This window comes from Carcharhinus amblyrhynchos, chromosome 14 (assembly GCF_965287045.1).
Source record: "Carcharhinus amblyrhynchos chromosome 14, sCarAmb.v2.hapA, whole genome shotgun sequence".
Taxonomy (NCBI): Eukaryota; Metazoa; Chordata; class Chondrichthyes; order Carcharhiniformes; family Carcharhinidae; genus Carcharhinus; species Carcharhinus amblyrhynchos.
The window spans coordinates 30,207,967-30,224,991 of NC_137337.1; the positions used below are offsets into that span (position 1 = coordinate 30,207,967).

The window sequence follows — 17,025 nt, forward strand, 5'->3', positions numbered from 1 at the left end:
AATGCTACAGCTTTGTTGCTCAGAGAAAAAACAGGCTATTGTTGTCAGCAACTGTAGAACAATTTTATTTTGAGCTCTCAAAAAGAACCTTTGCTTTTGGATTTGAATGCATTTTAGGTTTTATATCATTGTAACTATCCAGTACTTCCAGCTCAAATTAGATGCAGGACAAAGCACCCACACTCTGTAGAAATAATGGCCAAAATCTTCCAGTCAACAGTGATATTGTACGCATTGCCACTGTCCGCAAAGGTCTCTACATCCGACCTTTTTGTGTTCTTCCATCCCGGACTTTCAATCTTGGCTGCAATGCTGATGGATCACCCCTAGACTTTTGACGAGAAGGATGCGCAGGAGGTGTAAATGGAGAGGACAGCCCCACTTTTTGCCTTATGTACATAAGTTTTTAAAGGTCACTAGTTTTTCAATGAATGGGTAATCAGATTGAGAGATGTGGAGGGTTGGACTGGGTTGGCGATTAGTTGGGCAGGATGTGACGAAGATCATGGAGTGTGTGTGTTGTATCAGGCAGAAGTTGAGTGCGGGTGGGGGCGGGAGTCTTGTTCAGTCCGTGTGGTTGTTATGAATTTGAGTGTGAGAGGTGGTGTGTTCAATTTCACCAGAAATTAAACTGTGTAATGTTTCTGTGCAAGTATCCATGTTATTGTGAACATCTAATTCATTATTAATGCTTTATAATAGCGCTTTCAGCTTTAGGAAGCTGAAGTGTTAAATGTAGGCTAAATAGAAAATCATGATTGAGAAATTGAGAGTTCTGAATGGAATGGAATGCAATTCAATCGAGCTTGAAATTTATTACATCAACATGCTCAAACCTTTCAAGTGTAAGCTAGAAAGTTATTTTAAAATGGCAAATGGGCTTACTTAGTGTTGGAACTGGAGACATGACATTTGTAGTTACTTCAATAAAGTACAAAAGATTAAGTAAGGGCATTGCAGCAAATAAAACTAGTTGATGTTTTGAAAAGCAGTTGAAAGACTGTAAGCTTTGGGTCCCGTTGTGGCATGTAGCTTCTTGAAAGTCAAGAGATAAAACCAGACCTGCATGCCTAAAAACTGGCTCTATTGTCCATGATGCTGCGTGCAATTGCGAGCTAGTATTAATCTGATACAAAGTTGATAAGGGGAAAAATGACTGGCAAGTTTGTGGTGTTGGAAGCTAAAATAAGTCTACAATAATTTGAGGAATAAAAGCCAGTTAATCTTGTTACAATTCTGGAAGCGATCAATTTGGTTGTAGATGGAAATCATAACTGAACTATTGGAAAGCAAGGAAATTGGAAATTCTGATGCTTAAGGCCACTGCACAGAAGTCTCAGGGAGAGCCATTCTAGAGCTTTGGAATTCAGAGTGTGAGGGTGGTAGAGGAAAAAGGTGGTAGACTGCTGAACCAAAAACTAATGGAAAGACCCCCATGAACTCTTGCACCTTTGAAAATGGCTGGAACACTGAAGTCAAGTCAGAGTGTATTCTGAAGAGTTGGCCTGTTCCTGTGCCGTATTGTTCTTAGTTATTCAGATAGCCACATGAACAGACTGGGAATAGAGGAATACAAACGAATGGTCTAGTTGGGCTCATGAGCGGCACAGGCTTGGAGGGCCGAAGGGCCTGTCCCTGTGCTGTATTCTTTGTAACTTTGGTTTGGCCCCAGAGAAGAAATGAATGAACCTTAAATATTTTGTAAGAAAGAAGGTGTGGGGAGGGAAAGAAAGAGTGGAATTGAATTTATAGCACAGGTTTTTATAAGCTATTATGTTATAGTACTTGCATTTATTTTTTGATATATAGTAAATGTGTTCAATATTAAAAACTTGAAATCTTGGGATGTAGTTCTGAGAGTTAATTGCTGTTTGTTTGGATTTCTTCTTTTAAGCATTAATGATTCCTAGCAGGATTGTAACACGACACGTAGTGCATTTCTCACCCAAGTCTCCAAAACCAAGATCAGTGTAAGAGAGGTGTGTGTGGCATTTGGGGCAGTACAAATCAGCACTTTGGAAGTTCAAACTTTTTGGGCAATAAGTCCCTATGGATGTATCAGGACTTCTTCAAGGTCCTGACGCACACCATGGACTAAGTCCATCTTTAGTTGCTATGGATTTCAGAAGGTTCAGGCCGATGTGCATTAATTCCATTCTCAGAATCATACTACTAATCCAGTATGACATAATTATGCTACCTCTAGGGAGAATTCCACTTTGATGTTTCAATAAAAGGTCAACCATGCTAGGCCTACTGGGAGTTAGATTGAGCTAACTAGACTTTGCGCCCTGTGTGCTTCAGGCTGTATTGGTGTCTCCCAGAAGATAGAGTAGTATTATAAAACACTGTGTATTGCATTTCTTATTTTATTTGCTTTTTTTAAAAAAATGCGCCACATTTTAAAAAAAATCCTTAACCAACCAGAAAAAGCATTTGCCTTTGCAGACTTTGGCCACTTTTTCTATGCAAAGAAAATAGCTTTGTGACTTTTTAAATTCTTTTCTGGTCAGTTATAGGCTGTCATGCAATTAAGAAGTGAATATCAAATTGGTCAACTGCAATTCTTATTGGGTTGGTAAGGAGTGATAGTGATTGAAGGTTTAAAGTTTATTTTAGTGTCATAAGGAGGCTTACATTAACACTGCAATGAAGTTACTGTGAAAATCTCGCAGTTGCCATACTGGTGCCTGTTGGGGTACACTGAGGGAGAATTTAGCATAGCCAGTGCCCCTGACAAGCACATCTTTTGGACTGTGGAAGGAAACCGGAGCACCCAGAAGAAACCCACGCAGACACGGGGAGAACTTGCAGACTCTGCACAGACAGTGACCCAAGCCGCAAATCGAACGTGGGTCCATGGCACTGAGGCAGCAGTGCCAGCAACTGCCACCGTGCTGCTGTTAGTAAAGTACAGTAACCACAGTTGCATGAATGTTTTTGTCATTGTATAATGCCGCTATATTAGATTGTATTTGGTGTGTTTACTTACACAAAATTCTGTTTTTATTGTAGGCCAGAAACAAACTGAATGTCCTACACTGAGTGCTTGTGATACACATGCAACATATGGACCGGCAGCTGTTCAGTTATTCGATAAACAAACAGATGATGGAGTGTTACTTTCTGAGAATAACATTAAAAATTCCAATACTATAGAACAATCTACTTCTGAGGAACTGTGTTACGAGGTAACTCAAGTAACCTTAACAAGTACTCAACTCCCTTTGTTGGAGCCACACAATGAAGTGCTAAATAATACTATACAGGGACAAGATTTTTTAGCCATGGACACAGATATTACAGCAGAGGAATTGGTTCAAGAACAGTTGTCCTGTCAAAGTATTCCAGAACAGCTGAATGATACTGAACTAACTGACACAGTGCAATCAGAGGATGAAATGACAGGTCCAAATTCACTGCTTTCAGATATGGCTAAGAGCAACCAAAAAAGTTCTGAAGCAAGCAATTCTGTTCAGGATTTGCAGCATCAGATGGGGAACCAGGATCCACTTGGCAATCAGGAACAGACTGGGCAGCTGAATGAATCTGACATTGCAGACCAGATGCAGCAGCTTGAGAAGGCTTTGTCACGGGATGTGGAGCCCATAGGAGAGGTTTGTAGCACTGAAAGCAATCACCTACAGCAGCACCAAACTGAAGAGACTTTTGAAGCTGACATCTCTACTCAAGTAGATCTTGATGGTCCAGTATCTCCTGAAGAGTTGAATGGATTGCAAATAGCCAATCAAAATAAAATAATGGGTCACTTTGAACAGAATGTTGGTCAAAGAAATCAGATGATATCAGCAAATATTCTGGAAAGCACAGTGACAGAAGACGGAGCATTAGAATTTCAAATACCTATTGAAAGTCAGGAATTGTTGGCTCAGGGACACGAACAGATATTCATTCAAACTTCCGAGGGCATAATTGTGTCACATGAAGGAACCGCAGTTGTGTCACAGACATCTGAAGGCATTGTTATAGTAACTAATGCTGATGGTACTACAATGCACATACGAACACCTGATGGTGTTCCCTTTGAAACTGTAGAAGCACTTCTTGCAATGGACTCAGAAGGACAAAGTGAAGGCCTGCTGGTTTCACAAACACAAACTGAAGTGGATCAATGATTGGGCTGTGCTCATCCCCCATCTCAAAAAATAGCAAAAATAACAATAAACTCTGTCGTTGTTCACTGAAATGCTAAGTACGAAACAGGGCTGTTCCATTATTTTTAAGAAGAAACTTGAGACTTTGTTTTTTTTTATTGTGTTACAGCGAACATTACTTAATGTATTTTTGTGTTGAACTTTATTGTCCCACAAGCTAACAAGTCTGGTACAAAAGTGGATGTAAAGTTTCAAGTGTGGTTTACCCTGAATGTTTCATTATGCCTGGCAAGATATTTGAAAGAGTGAATGAATCCAGGTACATTTATTGAAGTTTGTCCTCTAGAACATAGATGTGACTACAGTAGACCAGAAAATGTGATGTTGCTGCACTGAATTTGAATGTTTTTTCTTTGCATTTGAACTTTACATTTGAACTCCTTATTGCTTATTGGAAATGACTATTTTGCCAATATAGTATTTGTATACCTTCTACTGCCGATTTTTGAAACTGCCAATAAAAGATTAATTATACTTCTGTGAAAAAATTATATTAAATGTAAATCTCATGCTTTGCTAATTGAAAGTTTTGATAAAATCTTAATTATTTAACCTCTTGGTAATTCATCTCAGAACAGGAAAATGTTAAAATTAGCCCAGAATTAATGTGTTACAAAATATCAGTTGTAAATGATACAAACCTTTAGTTTGCATAGTTTATTTAAATTGCAAAAGGCCTGTAAAGTGACATGAAAGCATTTGGTAGTTTCTGATTTTAAAATGGTGGACTTAAAATGCAGTTTTGAGAATGGCTCTGAAATACAAGGATGTGTTTTGTTCTTTCTGTATTTGTTTTACGATGTGAAAAATTAGTTATTCAATTCGCTCACTTACTTTAGAACTCGTGGCCAAAGAAATTGGAATTAAACCTCAAAAATTAAAGTGCACAGTGCTTTTAAACCAGCATTAAAGTAATTAGCCTATGGATATTCACTTTCAAAGAAAAAATCTTTTAAGAGGAGACCATAACTGAAGATGAAACCTAGAATATTAATTCTGTATTGTTTGGCTTTCACTTTAATCTTAAATAATTTGACACCAACACATTTTTATCTTAGTGTTCATAAATCTCTTGTTGCTTTAATGTAAATTCAAGTACAGTTGTTTAATTAATTTGCCACCTTTCCACTTACTACAATGGTGTCCTGTTTTGTAATGCCAAACACTGGCTGAAGAGTCTGCTGTCTTTTTAGTTTGCAGTCCTATATTCTTAAAGTAGAGGATCAGATTTTTTTGAGATGGGCCAGTTCTAATAGTGGTGGAGTAATGTTAATTATCACCCAAATGTAAACTTTGTTTTGGAAAAAAAAATTTAAGTCCTTAAATCTCTTGGCTACATGTACAGCATGTTTTAAATCGTGCCCCGTACATGTTCCTTTTCTTTTCCCTGCAACTGATGTGAGCGATGCATTTAATGTGAAACTTGGTGTCCTTTTGTATTGGTTTGAGAGAATGTGGAAATGGGCAAGTTGTATTACTGTGCTATGTACATATCAGCTCATTACCTGTGCAAGCTGTTCATCAAACGTGTATTAAGGCTGTGTTGTGCATGTTAGTAGTTCCCACGTTCTTTATTGTACAACAAAACTTTATCAAAGAGCTGTAATTTGACTGTAAGTAATGAAAATATTTAAAGACTGATGAAAATAGCAGAGAATTGAATTTATTTTCTATTTTTAATAATATACAGATATTTTGTAATGTCTTGCTTATCAGTATGTTGCAATCTTGACAGACAGCTTTGTTGCCTTAATTTGATGGTGTGGTTAAAATGCCATCAGTAATGTTCTTCAGCCCAATTGGATGGTGGTTGTTGTCTTGTGACAACTTCATGGATTGGTGATTAATCATCTCTTGCATAAAACAAATGACATTTACTCTATATTGTCATTACAAAATGGAACTGCTCTCTGTCAAGTATCGACATTGTGACCAGCCAAAGGTTGGTTTGTACAGTGTATTATGAACCATTGTTAAACTGTTATAAATATTTGCTGTAGAGTTTAATGCAGAGCACTTGTGCTTTTCTCACTATGTGGGTCTAAATATTTTGAAAAGCTGCCTTGCTGTTTTAATAGGATGAAAAACTTAAAATTCTACCATCAAGCTCCATGAAACATTAGCAATATGTGGAACAGTTTAGAATAAGCCACCACAACAGCATTTTTTTTGTAGTTTTGGTATTCTTTGTTTTTACATTGCTTGAGAGTGTGAGACAAAATACAAATTTAAATATCTTTCAGGACCATTGTTTAATAATTTCAACAAAATTATTTTTTCAGCATAAGTATTTCAAAGTTTCTAAAAATAATAAATATATTTTTTCTTTGCCTTTTGTCACAATCATTGTCTTATTCAATTCTGCCATACATTAAAAGCACAAAATTTGATAATGGGTGAAACTTATTTTGCTGTTCATGTGAGTTCTGTTCCAACCGTTCATACAAACTTCAAAACTGAGCCCAATAAATATCAAGTTAGACCTACACAGATGTCTAACTTCAAACTATTTAAAAGCAGATGCATGCTTTTTCCAAGTTGGAACTATAGGTTTGACAGCATTTTTTTTGTTGATTTATCTCAGTACAAGTTGTTTTCCAGTTTTTTTTTATTTCAAAGATCGGTGTCCAGTTTCCAATAACATGCTTTCAGTGAGAAGTCTGGCCTTTTCTTCAATATAAGGCTGGTATAGCCAGGCAGACAGTTCCACCATCATAAGATCAGAGTTATTGGTGTGAGCAATCTCTTGAACAATTATGCGCTTTAGCTGCAGTTCTTTTTTGTACATCTCTGTTACCTGAAGTGAGATTTCATCTGAAACAAAGAACAGTTACTATTTAATAACTTATACTATATTTTCAGTCTAGGTATATAAAAGTTAAATTATGATGCAGTAATGCTGAAACATGACCTTACTATGTAGTTCAGTTATGCTAATCCTTTGAACAACAGGTATGTGATGTCCCTTTGATTATTCAGCTACCCATGGCCATTAATTACTGAAACTTTGCTCCTGTTGTAGAATAGCTAAACTTGTAGACCAGGGACTAAGGCCCTTAATTAATGCTGGAGGTATGTAGATATGGTTATCAGGAGATGGTAGTATTAGATTAAATTAAAATTTGAATTTGCTCTTCCTGCTAATTAGCCTGTTCATTATTACTGGCTAAATCTCAGAGCTAATTAAAGATACCACAGTGCAGTAATTCCAATGGAACCAAAATGCAACAGGTGATGCATGACTGTGAGCAAAGATGTGAGAAAATTAAGTTTAAATAAAGGAAAGAATGAATAATTTTGAAATGGTGGGTTGCACTCCAATGTTTGCACTAAGAGGAAATTAACAGAACAATCTCACACTCCTGTAAATGAATAGGAACCAGAGTAGGCTATTCAGTCCATCAGGTCTTTTCTATCATTCAATTATATTGTGGCTGATTATCAAGACTTTTCTACACTATCCCCATGATGATGTTATTTGTCTCCAGAAATCAGTTGATTTCTGTCTTGAAATGCTAAATGATTCCATTTCCACAGCTCTCTGGGGTCAAGAATTCACCACCCATTGTGTTAAAGTTCTGAGATTATGCCTCCAGCTTCTAGATTCAGCCTGGGGAAACATCCTCTTCACATGTATCCTGTTGTGCCTGTCCTGTAAGAATTTTAAGTTTCAATTAGATCATTGCTTGTTCTGTGAAACTCTGGAGAATACAGGTCTAGTTTCTTCAATCTTTCCAAGATAATTCCAACATCCAAGGCTAAGTCTGATGAATCTCTGTTATAGTCCCTTTTATGGAAAGTATGTCATTCCTTAGATTAAACTGCATACAATACATCAGATACAGTCTCATTGTGAGCATCATCTGTACTCAAATATCCATGCTATGAAGGCCAACATACCATTTTCCCTCACTGATTGTTGTATCTGCATGCTAACTTTGTGACTCATGCATAAGGCCACCAACACTTCTCAACCACTCAGCATTTAAGAAATATTCTATCTGCAATTTTTTGACACATTCATATTATAATAAATTTGTCCATTCACTTATTCACTCAGCCTATCCAAATCTGCTTGAAGCCTCCTTGCATTGCCCTGTAGTTTTGATGCATTAGCAAATTTGTAAATATTACAAATGATCTCCACATGCAAATTGATATCTCACAAATCAATAGAAATATATTAATCATCAAGATGCAAAACATCCACCTTCCTATAAATCAATAATTAGTTACCATTCCTTATGGAAAAGAATGTCATATTTAACAGGCAAGAATGTTGTCAGGAAACAGTGACTTGTTCCACAATATTCTAGAGAATATTGATTATTAACCAAATGTGACATTTGTATTTAATACTCAAATTAATCATACAAAAATATTTTGTGGGCCATGTATGAAAGAGGGGCATCTCCCTTCCACTTTCACCATACTGATGGGTATCGAGGTCAAGTATCCCTTTTGTGGTCATACAAAGTCTTTCCATCTTTAATACCAGTTTGCTCTGAAAAAGATGATGCAAGAATTAACATTTGAATTGCACGTGTAGGACAACAAGTGCATTTGATATTTACCATTGCACTCAATGAAACAAATGAGTTATTGATCATTGATACATTTACTACCCTGACCAGCAAGAGTTTACCTAAATATCATTGTAATAAAAGCTAAGACAAATGTCATACATTTCTAGGTACAATTTTATTGAAGTAATAAGGTTTAAATTTTAATGTCTTTCTTTCAGATAGTTGTACCATAGAATCCATACACTGCAGAAAGAGGCCATTTGGCCTATTGAGTTGTCATCGACTGTTTGAAAACATCCCACCCTGCCCGTTTACTATGGCTAATCCATCTAACTTACACAGCTTGGGACACGAAGTGGCAATTTAGTATAGCCAATCCATCTAACAGGGATAGCCCACACACACTCAGGGAAAATGTGTGGATTTTGCACAATCATCCAAGGCTGGAATCGAACCCAGGTCCTGAGCACTGAGGCAGCAGTGCTAACCACTGCCACCGTGACGCCACAAACTTGTGAGTTGATAAAGTTGATAAGGAACACTGCAGTAATATAACACAAACTTCATTGTAGTCTAGTAGATGAAAAAAAATGTAGGATTTTGACCTATTGGGTAATTGTCTCCCCTTTTAAATGTTCAGTGCAATGGTTCTGTTTCATAGGTTGCAGAAATATCTTAACCTTTTGCTAGCAGGGATTCATCCTCAAGTAGATGCAACCACAAAATAACCAGAAAGTCTGCAAAATTGTGATACCTTTATACGTGGCTGAATGCAAGATCTTATTATTATTTCTTTTTAAATTGGAAATTATTCAGATTTCAGCATTTTGTTATTGAAAAGGTTTATGGAAATACACAGTTCTTTGATCAATAACATGTTCAAATCTGGTTTTGAAAAATTGCAGCTTTTTCAGTAATTGTATTTTAAAAATCATTTTTTGCTGGCCTACAGATTGCAGTAGCTGGAGCTACAGGTTTTGCCATGTCAGTTTAAAGATCATCCTAAAGAAATTTTTTTTGTTGCCAGAAGTGTAATCCAACAGTTTAAAAAAAAATTGTCATGAACAGATTCACCAGATGGTCTCAATTCTTGAAACATTTTTCAGTGGGTACACTTCTGCCCTCTGATGCAAGAATCTGTTCCAACAATCCAGAAAATATCCTTTTACAAAGATGCTGTGTCCCAACATCTAACATTCTATGATAAATCTGCCCAACAATTGGTAATTCTAACAAAGTGTCTGCAGCGTGCAAGATTATTTACAGGGCTGACCTTCCAAATAGATTAGTTGCTAATTTCCCCTCAAACTGCAAGTTATCATAGAATTCCCACAGTGCAGAAGGAGGTCCTTCAGCTCATCAAGTCTGCACTGACAACAATCCTATCCCATGGCCTAGTCCCACAACCCCACACATTTACCCCACTAATGCAGATGGAATTTAATCCAGATAAATGCGAGGTGCATTTTGTAAGAACTAATGTAGGGGGGAGCTATACAATAAATGGCAGGGCCAACAAGAGTAAAGAAACACAGAGAGACCTAGGTGTGCAAGTCCACAAATCCCTGAAGGTGACAGCACAGGTGGAGAAGGCACATGGTATGCTTGCCTTTAAAGGATGGGGTATAGAGTATAAAAGCTGGAGTCTGATGTTGCTGTATAGTACTCCAAATGTGGCTGGTTAGGCCACATTTGGAGTACTGCGTCCAATTCTGGTCGCCACACTACCGGAAGGACGTGAAGGTTTTAGAGAGAGTGCAGAGAAGGTTTACCAGGATGTTGCCTGGTATGGAGGGTCTTAGCTATGAGGAGAGATTGGGTAGACTGGGGTTGTTCTACCCAGAAAGACGGAGAATGAGGGGAGGCCTAATAGAGGTGTATAAAATTATGAAGGGTATAGATAGGGTGAATAGTGGGAAGCTTTTTCCCAGGTCAGAGGTGACAATCACGAGAGGTCAAGGTGAGAGGGGCAAGGTATAACTTCGATATCAGAGGGACTTTTTTTTTTACACAGAGAGTGGTGAGGGCCTGGAATGCACTGCCAAGTAGGGTGGCGGAGGCAGACACGCTGGCATCATTTAAGATTACCTGGATAGTCACATGAGCAGCCTGGGAATGGAGGGATACAAACGAATGGTCCAGCTGGACCAATGAGCGGCACAGGCTTGGAGGGCCGAAGGGCCGGTTTCCTGTGCTGTACTGTTCTTTGTTCTTAATCCCTCTGACCTACACATCCTGGGACACTAAGCAGCAATTGAGCATGGCCAATCAACCTAACCCACACATCTTTGGACCGTGGGAGGAAACCCACACAGAGAGTATGTGCACACTCCACACAGACAGTGACCCAAGCCGAGAATCGAACCGGGATCCCTGGAGCTGTGAGGCAGCAGTGCCACCATGCTGTCCCCTTCTGGGCTTTTTTGAAAAAAGGTTATGTTTGTGTTTCAGAAGAGGATTTATGACATCAGTTATTTGTTTGAGTTCGGACATGTCTGCTTTTCTTTGTGCTCTGCCTCTTTTCTTTCGGTTTGTTGCCCCCCCGTGATACCTTGCCCTTATATCGTGGCTTCTTGTGTCCTGGGGGGCGGGTGTTGACTGGGACCTCCAGAGAAAGAGAGTATTGGGTGCATGGAAGACATGGACCATGATGTCCAGCAAATCTTCAAGTAAGGAGGGGCATCACAGAAAACTAATGGGAACATAAATAAATCAGAATTGTTAGCAGGAAAACAGGCACCAAAGTATACATCTTGCACATTAAGGAACTGCTTTATTTTAGGTGGTTGTTGAGATGGCATGTGTTAGGGTGTGGGGGCTGTTAGGTTGGGGACCTTTGTTGTGTTTCTGGGGGTTGGAATGTTAGATTTCAGTTTGATTTGGAAATGGTTGATTGCAATCACGTATGGACATATAAGTCTGTCAGACTAGCGGAGGAGAGGAAGTAGCAAACATGGCAGGGCGATGGACCAGGGGTGTTAGCGCTAGAGTTTTAATCCAGAAATTCAGTTAATGTTTTGGGGACCCAGGTTCAAATCCCACCACGGCAGATGGTGGAATTTGAATTCAATGAAAAATATCTGGAATTATAAATCTACTGATGACCATGAAACCATTGTCGATTGTCGGAAAAACCCATCTGGTTCATCAATGTCCTTAAAGGAAGGAAATCTGCCATCCTTACCCAGTCTGACCTACATGTGACTTCACAGCCACAGCAATGTGGTTAATTTTCAATTGTCCTCAGGCAACTACGGATGGACAATAAATGCTGGTCAGCCACCGACACCCATATCCCACAAATGAATATTAAAAAAAGAGAGGGCAGGAGGAGCTGCACAGGAGTCTACATTCAGGGGCTTTCAAACAGATTTCTCATACCTCAATTCATCCAGCAATGCATCAGGGACTTGCGCTTACCTTGGATGTAATAAACCTCGATCACCTGTTTTAGACACAAGTCCCAAACTAAATTATGGACAATACTACCTGGGGCTATCAAGGTCACCATGGTCCACAGCTTTTACAACATGGTTATTCCACGGTGCAGCTGACACCAATTATTTGTGTGCTATGTATGATATCAGGGATAGCACGTGGACTCTACATCAGGAAGAACACATGTCACATGCCCCATGGACTGAGAAGTCAAACTAAAGTGGGCTGGACTTCTCCAGGACCCATGATGCCACAGGCTGCGCTTTGTGCGCTCCTGATCATCAGCCTGGCATCTTTTATCAGTAAAAAAGTTCCTTAATGTGCAACACATCATATACATTGGTGCCTATTTTCCTGCTAACAATTTTGATTTATTTATGTTCCCGTTAGTTTCCTGTGATGCCCCTCCTTACTTGAGGATTTGCTGGACATCGTAGCCCTTATCTTCCACTTCTTAATGATGAGCAGCATGTGAGCACAAATACAGAAATACAGCCAGGCTGTATGTACTGCAGCTCACCTCACCCCCATGCTCCAGAAAGTGGAGCGTCCAGGCAGCGGAATCCCAAATGAGCTTCTTTATGATAAAGGACTTCCTCTCTTGTCGAGGCTTAAGCCTCTATTCAAGAACTCTAACACATAGAACATGCCTATATTAGGCGTCATTACCATCAGAAGTATCACTGAGCAGTCAATGTGCTTAAGCAATGCATTCACTGCACAGAACTGAAGCTCAAGTAATGTGGGTAAAGAAATTTAAGTGATAGTACAGTGATTAAAATTCATGCTTTCTGGTGGAAGGCCAAGGCTCCACCAGTTCAGCAAATGGGTCAACTGTAACCATAGATTGACAGCTTAAGGATGACGAGGTTCCCCCTCCCCCATTTCATACCATTTTGTCAAGGATATTGAGCAACTCTGTACAACATTCTTCCAGTTCTTTGCTATACTGGAAGTTTGACTTTCCAAGATTAGGGTTATCATCCTCCCCTTCCAATTCTTCCAATTTGATTTCACTTTCCCTCCTGAAGAAATTAAAACACGGGCAAAATGTCAATGTCATGAACAGTTTAAAGACAATTCTCAGAAGATGTTTTGTTTAATGCAACTGAATAATAAACATGACAAACATACAAGAAATAAATCTAGTCTGATTTGAATTATGCACTTTGTGTCCCTTAAGAATAATGTTTAGCTATCCAAGATAAATCACAGTGCACATTACAACTACTAAATATGTAGGTCCATTGGTGCCTACCCAAAAGAGAATGTTTATATAATGATCTGTTTGTTCATAGTTAAACATAGAAACGGTAACAGAAGCAGGAGAAGACCATTAGGCCCTTCAAGCCTGCTCCTCCATTCAGTTTGATCATGGTTGATCATCATTATTATTAATCGTCTTGAAGCAAATAAAATTCTTCTATCATAAAATTTGATTAAGGAAAGAAGTGTTACTTTAACTACCAATGATGGCCAACCTTTAGAATAATTAACTTCCAATAAATTGTGAAATATAATTTATGCTTGCCATGTTCCAAACACACTTGCAATGCTTTAATAATGATCCCTTCAAAGCACAACTTAAACTAAAATGGTGCAAAAAAGAGGCACGAGGTAAGGAATTCAGTTATGAATAAATTTACTACCAAGTGCATGCATTTTAAATACATCTGATAACTAAGGTTTCGAGATGTAAAGCTTTGAAAAGGTAATCCTTACTGGTTGCTGAGTTTCATATTAACTATTTTGTTTGCTATTGCGAATCCTGTGTTATTAAACTCTTCCCATTTCAACATGAAGTTGTGCCAGTCTGCAGCATTGTCCTTTAATTTTCTGGCACTATTACTTGAGTCTTTTTTTCTTGGAGTTAAGCTTGAGCTAGTAGATGGAGCTGTTAAAAAGAAACATAAATACAATGGTTGAAAAAAAAACAATTAAATGTATCATTAATAAATTAATGCTTAACTTCAGACCAATATATTCAAAGATAGAACAACTTGCAATAATACTTTATATTCCAAGGCACTTCTCATCAGGGAGGTATGCAAAGAGATATTACGATAGATGACCAAAAGCTTGGTCAAAAGAGGTTGGTTTGAAGGAGTATCTTAAGAAGGAGGCTATCAAGATAAAAGTTTCAGAAGGAATTCCAGTGCTTTGAACCCAGACTTCGAAAGCAATTTCACCATGAGCGCAGAGATTAAGACGGGGGAAACACAAGAAGCCAGAATTGGAGGAGTGCAGAATTTAAGGGTTGTAGAGATGGAGGAGGTCACAGAGGTAGTGAGCAGCAAGGCCATGGATGGAGTCGAAGAATGAAAATTTCAAAGTTGGCGCATTGCTTGATCTGGGACTAAAGAAGCAAGCAAGCAAAAGGGTGATGAGCAAACAGGGATTGAGTAAAGTAGAATGCAAGCAGGAGAGTTTTGGATGAGTTCAAGTTTCCATAGGATGGAGGACCAAATGCCAGACAGGAGGTCATTAGAATAAACGAAGGAGATTTCAACAGCAGGTGAGCTGAAGCACGGATTTCAAAAACAGGTGAGCTAAAGCGGGGATGTTGGTAATGCTAGGACACCATCTTGGCAACGGGTGGAAAGCTCACTTCAGTTCAGCTTCAGTCAAGTGCCAAAGAAGAGTCAATGTGCTTAAGCAATGCATTCACTGCACAGAACTGATGAAGCTCAAGTAATGTGGGTAAAGAAATTTAAATGATAGTACAGTGGTTAAAATACTTGCTTTCTGATGGAAGGCCAAGGCTCCACCAGTTCAGCAAATGGGTCAACTGCAACCAGATTGACAGCTTAAGGATGACGAGGTTCTCCCTCCCCCATTCAATGTTTTACAGTGGTTTTACCATAAACATAGTCAGCTTGTTGCATTATCTTAATATATATTTGAGACAAAAGTTCAACAAGTAAATACAAGAATTTGAGGACAAGTGTGGTAAGATACTTTCATCATTTTAGATTGAAATAAGCAACCTTACCACTCAAGTGAAATATTGTCTACAGGTAGATTCCCCAAACATTGAGCTGGGTTCAGTTTAACAGTATCAATCAATCATACACAGGGTCATCTGATTTTTCTCTATGTCACTCTCCACACCCCTCTTTCATGTCCCAACCCAATTTTGTTCTGTATCTGCCCCTGAAAAAAAAGCCCCCAATTCACTTACAAACACTTCTTATGGCTGGCCTTTGGCACTTTGTTTAGCATGAAATTTCTGCACTTACTGATTTGTTCAATTGCTCTCATCTTACCTTTGATACGCTAATTCCAATAAATCTATTGCTCTCTCTCATCCTGGTTGTTTCCCCAGGACACAGGCTCGAAAGGATACAGTGGATAACTGGTTTAGTCATTAATCACAGTAAGAAGTCTCACAACACCAGGTTAAAGTCCAACAGGTTTATTTGGTAGTAAACGCCACTAGCTTTCGGGGCTTTTTCCCTGACGAAGGGGAAAGAGCAGGGACGTTATGATGGAGCTGTGTAAAATGATGGTTTGGCCACAGCTGGAGTACTGTGTGAAATTCTGGTCACCACATTATAGGAAGGATGCAATATTGCACTAGCGAGGGCGCAGAGGAGATTCATCAAGATGCTGTCTGGGATGGAGTGTTTCAGCCACGAAGAGAGGCTGGTTAGGGTGGGGATGTTTTCCTTAGAGTGGAGAAGGCGAAGGCGAAGGGGGATCCTGATCAAGATGTTCAAAGTTATGTAGGACATAGGGTGGATAGGAAGCAACCTTTCTATTATCTGGGGGCTCAATAACCTGGGAACACAGATTTAAGTTAAGGGGCAGGAGATTTAAAGGGGATTTGAGGAGAAAATGTTTTCACGCAGCAAGCGGAGGGAATCTGGAATTCACTGCCTGAAAGGGTGGTAGATGCGGGAATTCTCACATTTAAGAAATCTGCACATTCTCCCTGTGTCTGCATGGGTTTCCTCCCACAGCCCAAAAATGTGCAGGTTAGGTTGATAGGCTATGCTAAATTGACCCTAGCGTCATGGGGATTGGCTAAGGTAAATACATGGGGGGTTACAGAAATAGGGTCCGGGTGGGATTGTGGTCAGTGCAGACTCAATGGACCAAATGGCCTCCTTCTGCACTGTAGGGATTCTAGGATTGAAATGCTATAGCATTCAGGGTTATGGTCCATGTGCTGGAAACTGGGATCAGAATAAATACGTTCTTGATGGCCTGCAGAGACACGATGGGCCAGATGGCCTCCTTCTACACTGTAACAATTCTGAAATGCTGCATCGTTTCACAAAATGTTTTTTCCCTGGGCAAAAATAAATGCATTTTCATAGAAACCCTACAGTGCAGGAAGAAACCATTTGGCCCATCGAGTCTGCGCTGGCCACAATCCCACCCAGGCCCCACTCCCTTATCCCTACATATTTACCCGCTAATCCCTCTAAACTATGCATCTCAGGTCACTAAGGGGCAATTTTAGCACGGCCAATCCACCTAACCTGCACATCTTTGGACTGGGGGAGAAAACCAGAGCATCTGGAGGAAACCCACGCAGACACAGGGAGAATGTGTAGATTCTCCTCAGACAGTGACCCAAGCCGGGAATAGAACCCAGGTCCCCAGCGCTGTGAGGCTGCAGCGCTAATCACTGTGCGACTATGCCGCTCTATCCTCCAAAATAAAACAGGTGCCAGTCTTAATACAGACCGAGGGTTTTAAGATGTGTGATATAACAAATCCTACATTTTTCGATATAACAAGCTGTTAAAGAAGCAAGTTCCAATGCTAATAGCTCACCTTCCATCTCCACCACATCCGCACTCAGTACCCGCTGCCTCTTCCTGCCGCGTCCGCCAATGGACCGTCCGTTCATCAATCCGCTCACTCTGATTGGTGCA

General features: G+C 39.4%; 2 protein-coding genes across 2 annotated transcripts in view; one reads left to right on the forward strand and one right to left on the reverse strand.

The window, feature by feature from the left end:
• znf839 (zinc finger protein 839) overlaps positions 1 to 6,504 on the forward strand; it is a 39,789-nt gene extending 33,285 nt beyond the window's left edge. Inside the window, exon 8 of the mRNA XM_080202535.1 lies at positions 3,016 to 6,504. Coding sequence (XP_080058661.1) covers positions 3,016 to 4,136 — 1,121 coding nt within the window. The 3' untranslated portion in view covers positions 4,137 to 6,504. The remainder of the gene's footprint in view (positions 1 to 3,015) is intronic.
• cinp (cyclin dependent kinase 2 interacting protein) lies at positions 4,174 to 16,976 on the reverse strand. The gene is made up of 5 exons (XM_080202536.1): positions 16,925 to 16,976; positions 13,862 to 14,033; positions 13,032 to 13,164; positions 8,550 to 8,679; positions 4,174 to 6,989 (listed from the first exon to the last, which is right to left on the reverse strand). Exons 1-5 carry the CDS (start codon positions 16,929 to 16,931, stop codon positions 6,784 to 6,786), a joined length of 648 nt encoding a protein of 215 aa, XP_080058662.1. The 5' UTR covers positions 16,932 to 16,976; the 3' UTR covers positions 4,174 to 6,783.
• Between the last annotated feature and the right edge of the window lie 49 nt (positions 16,977 to 17,025).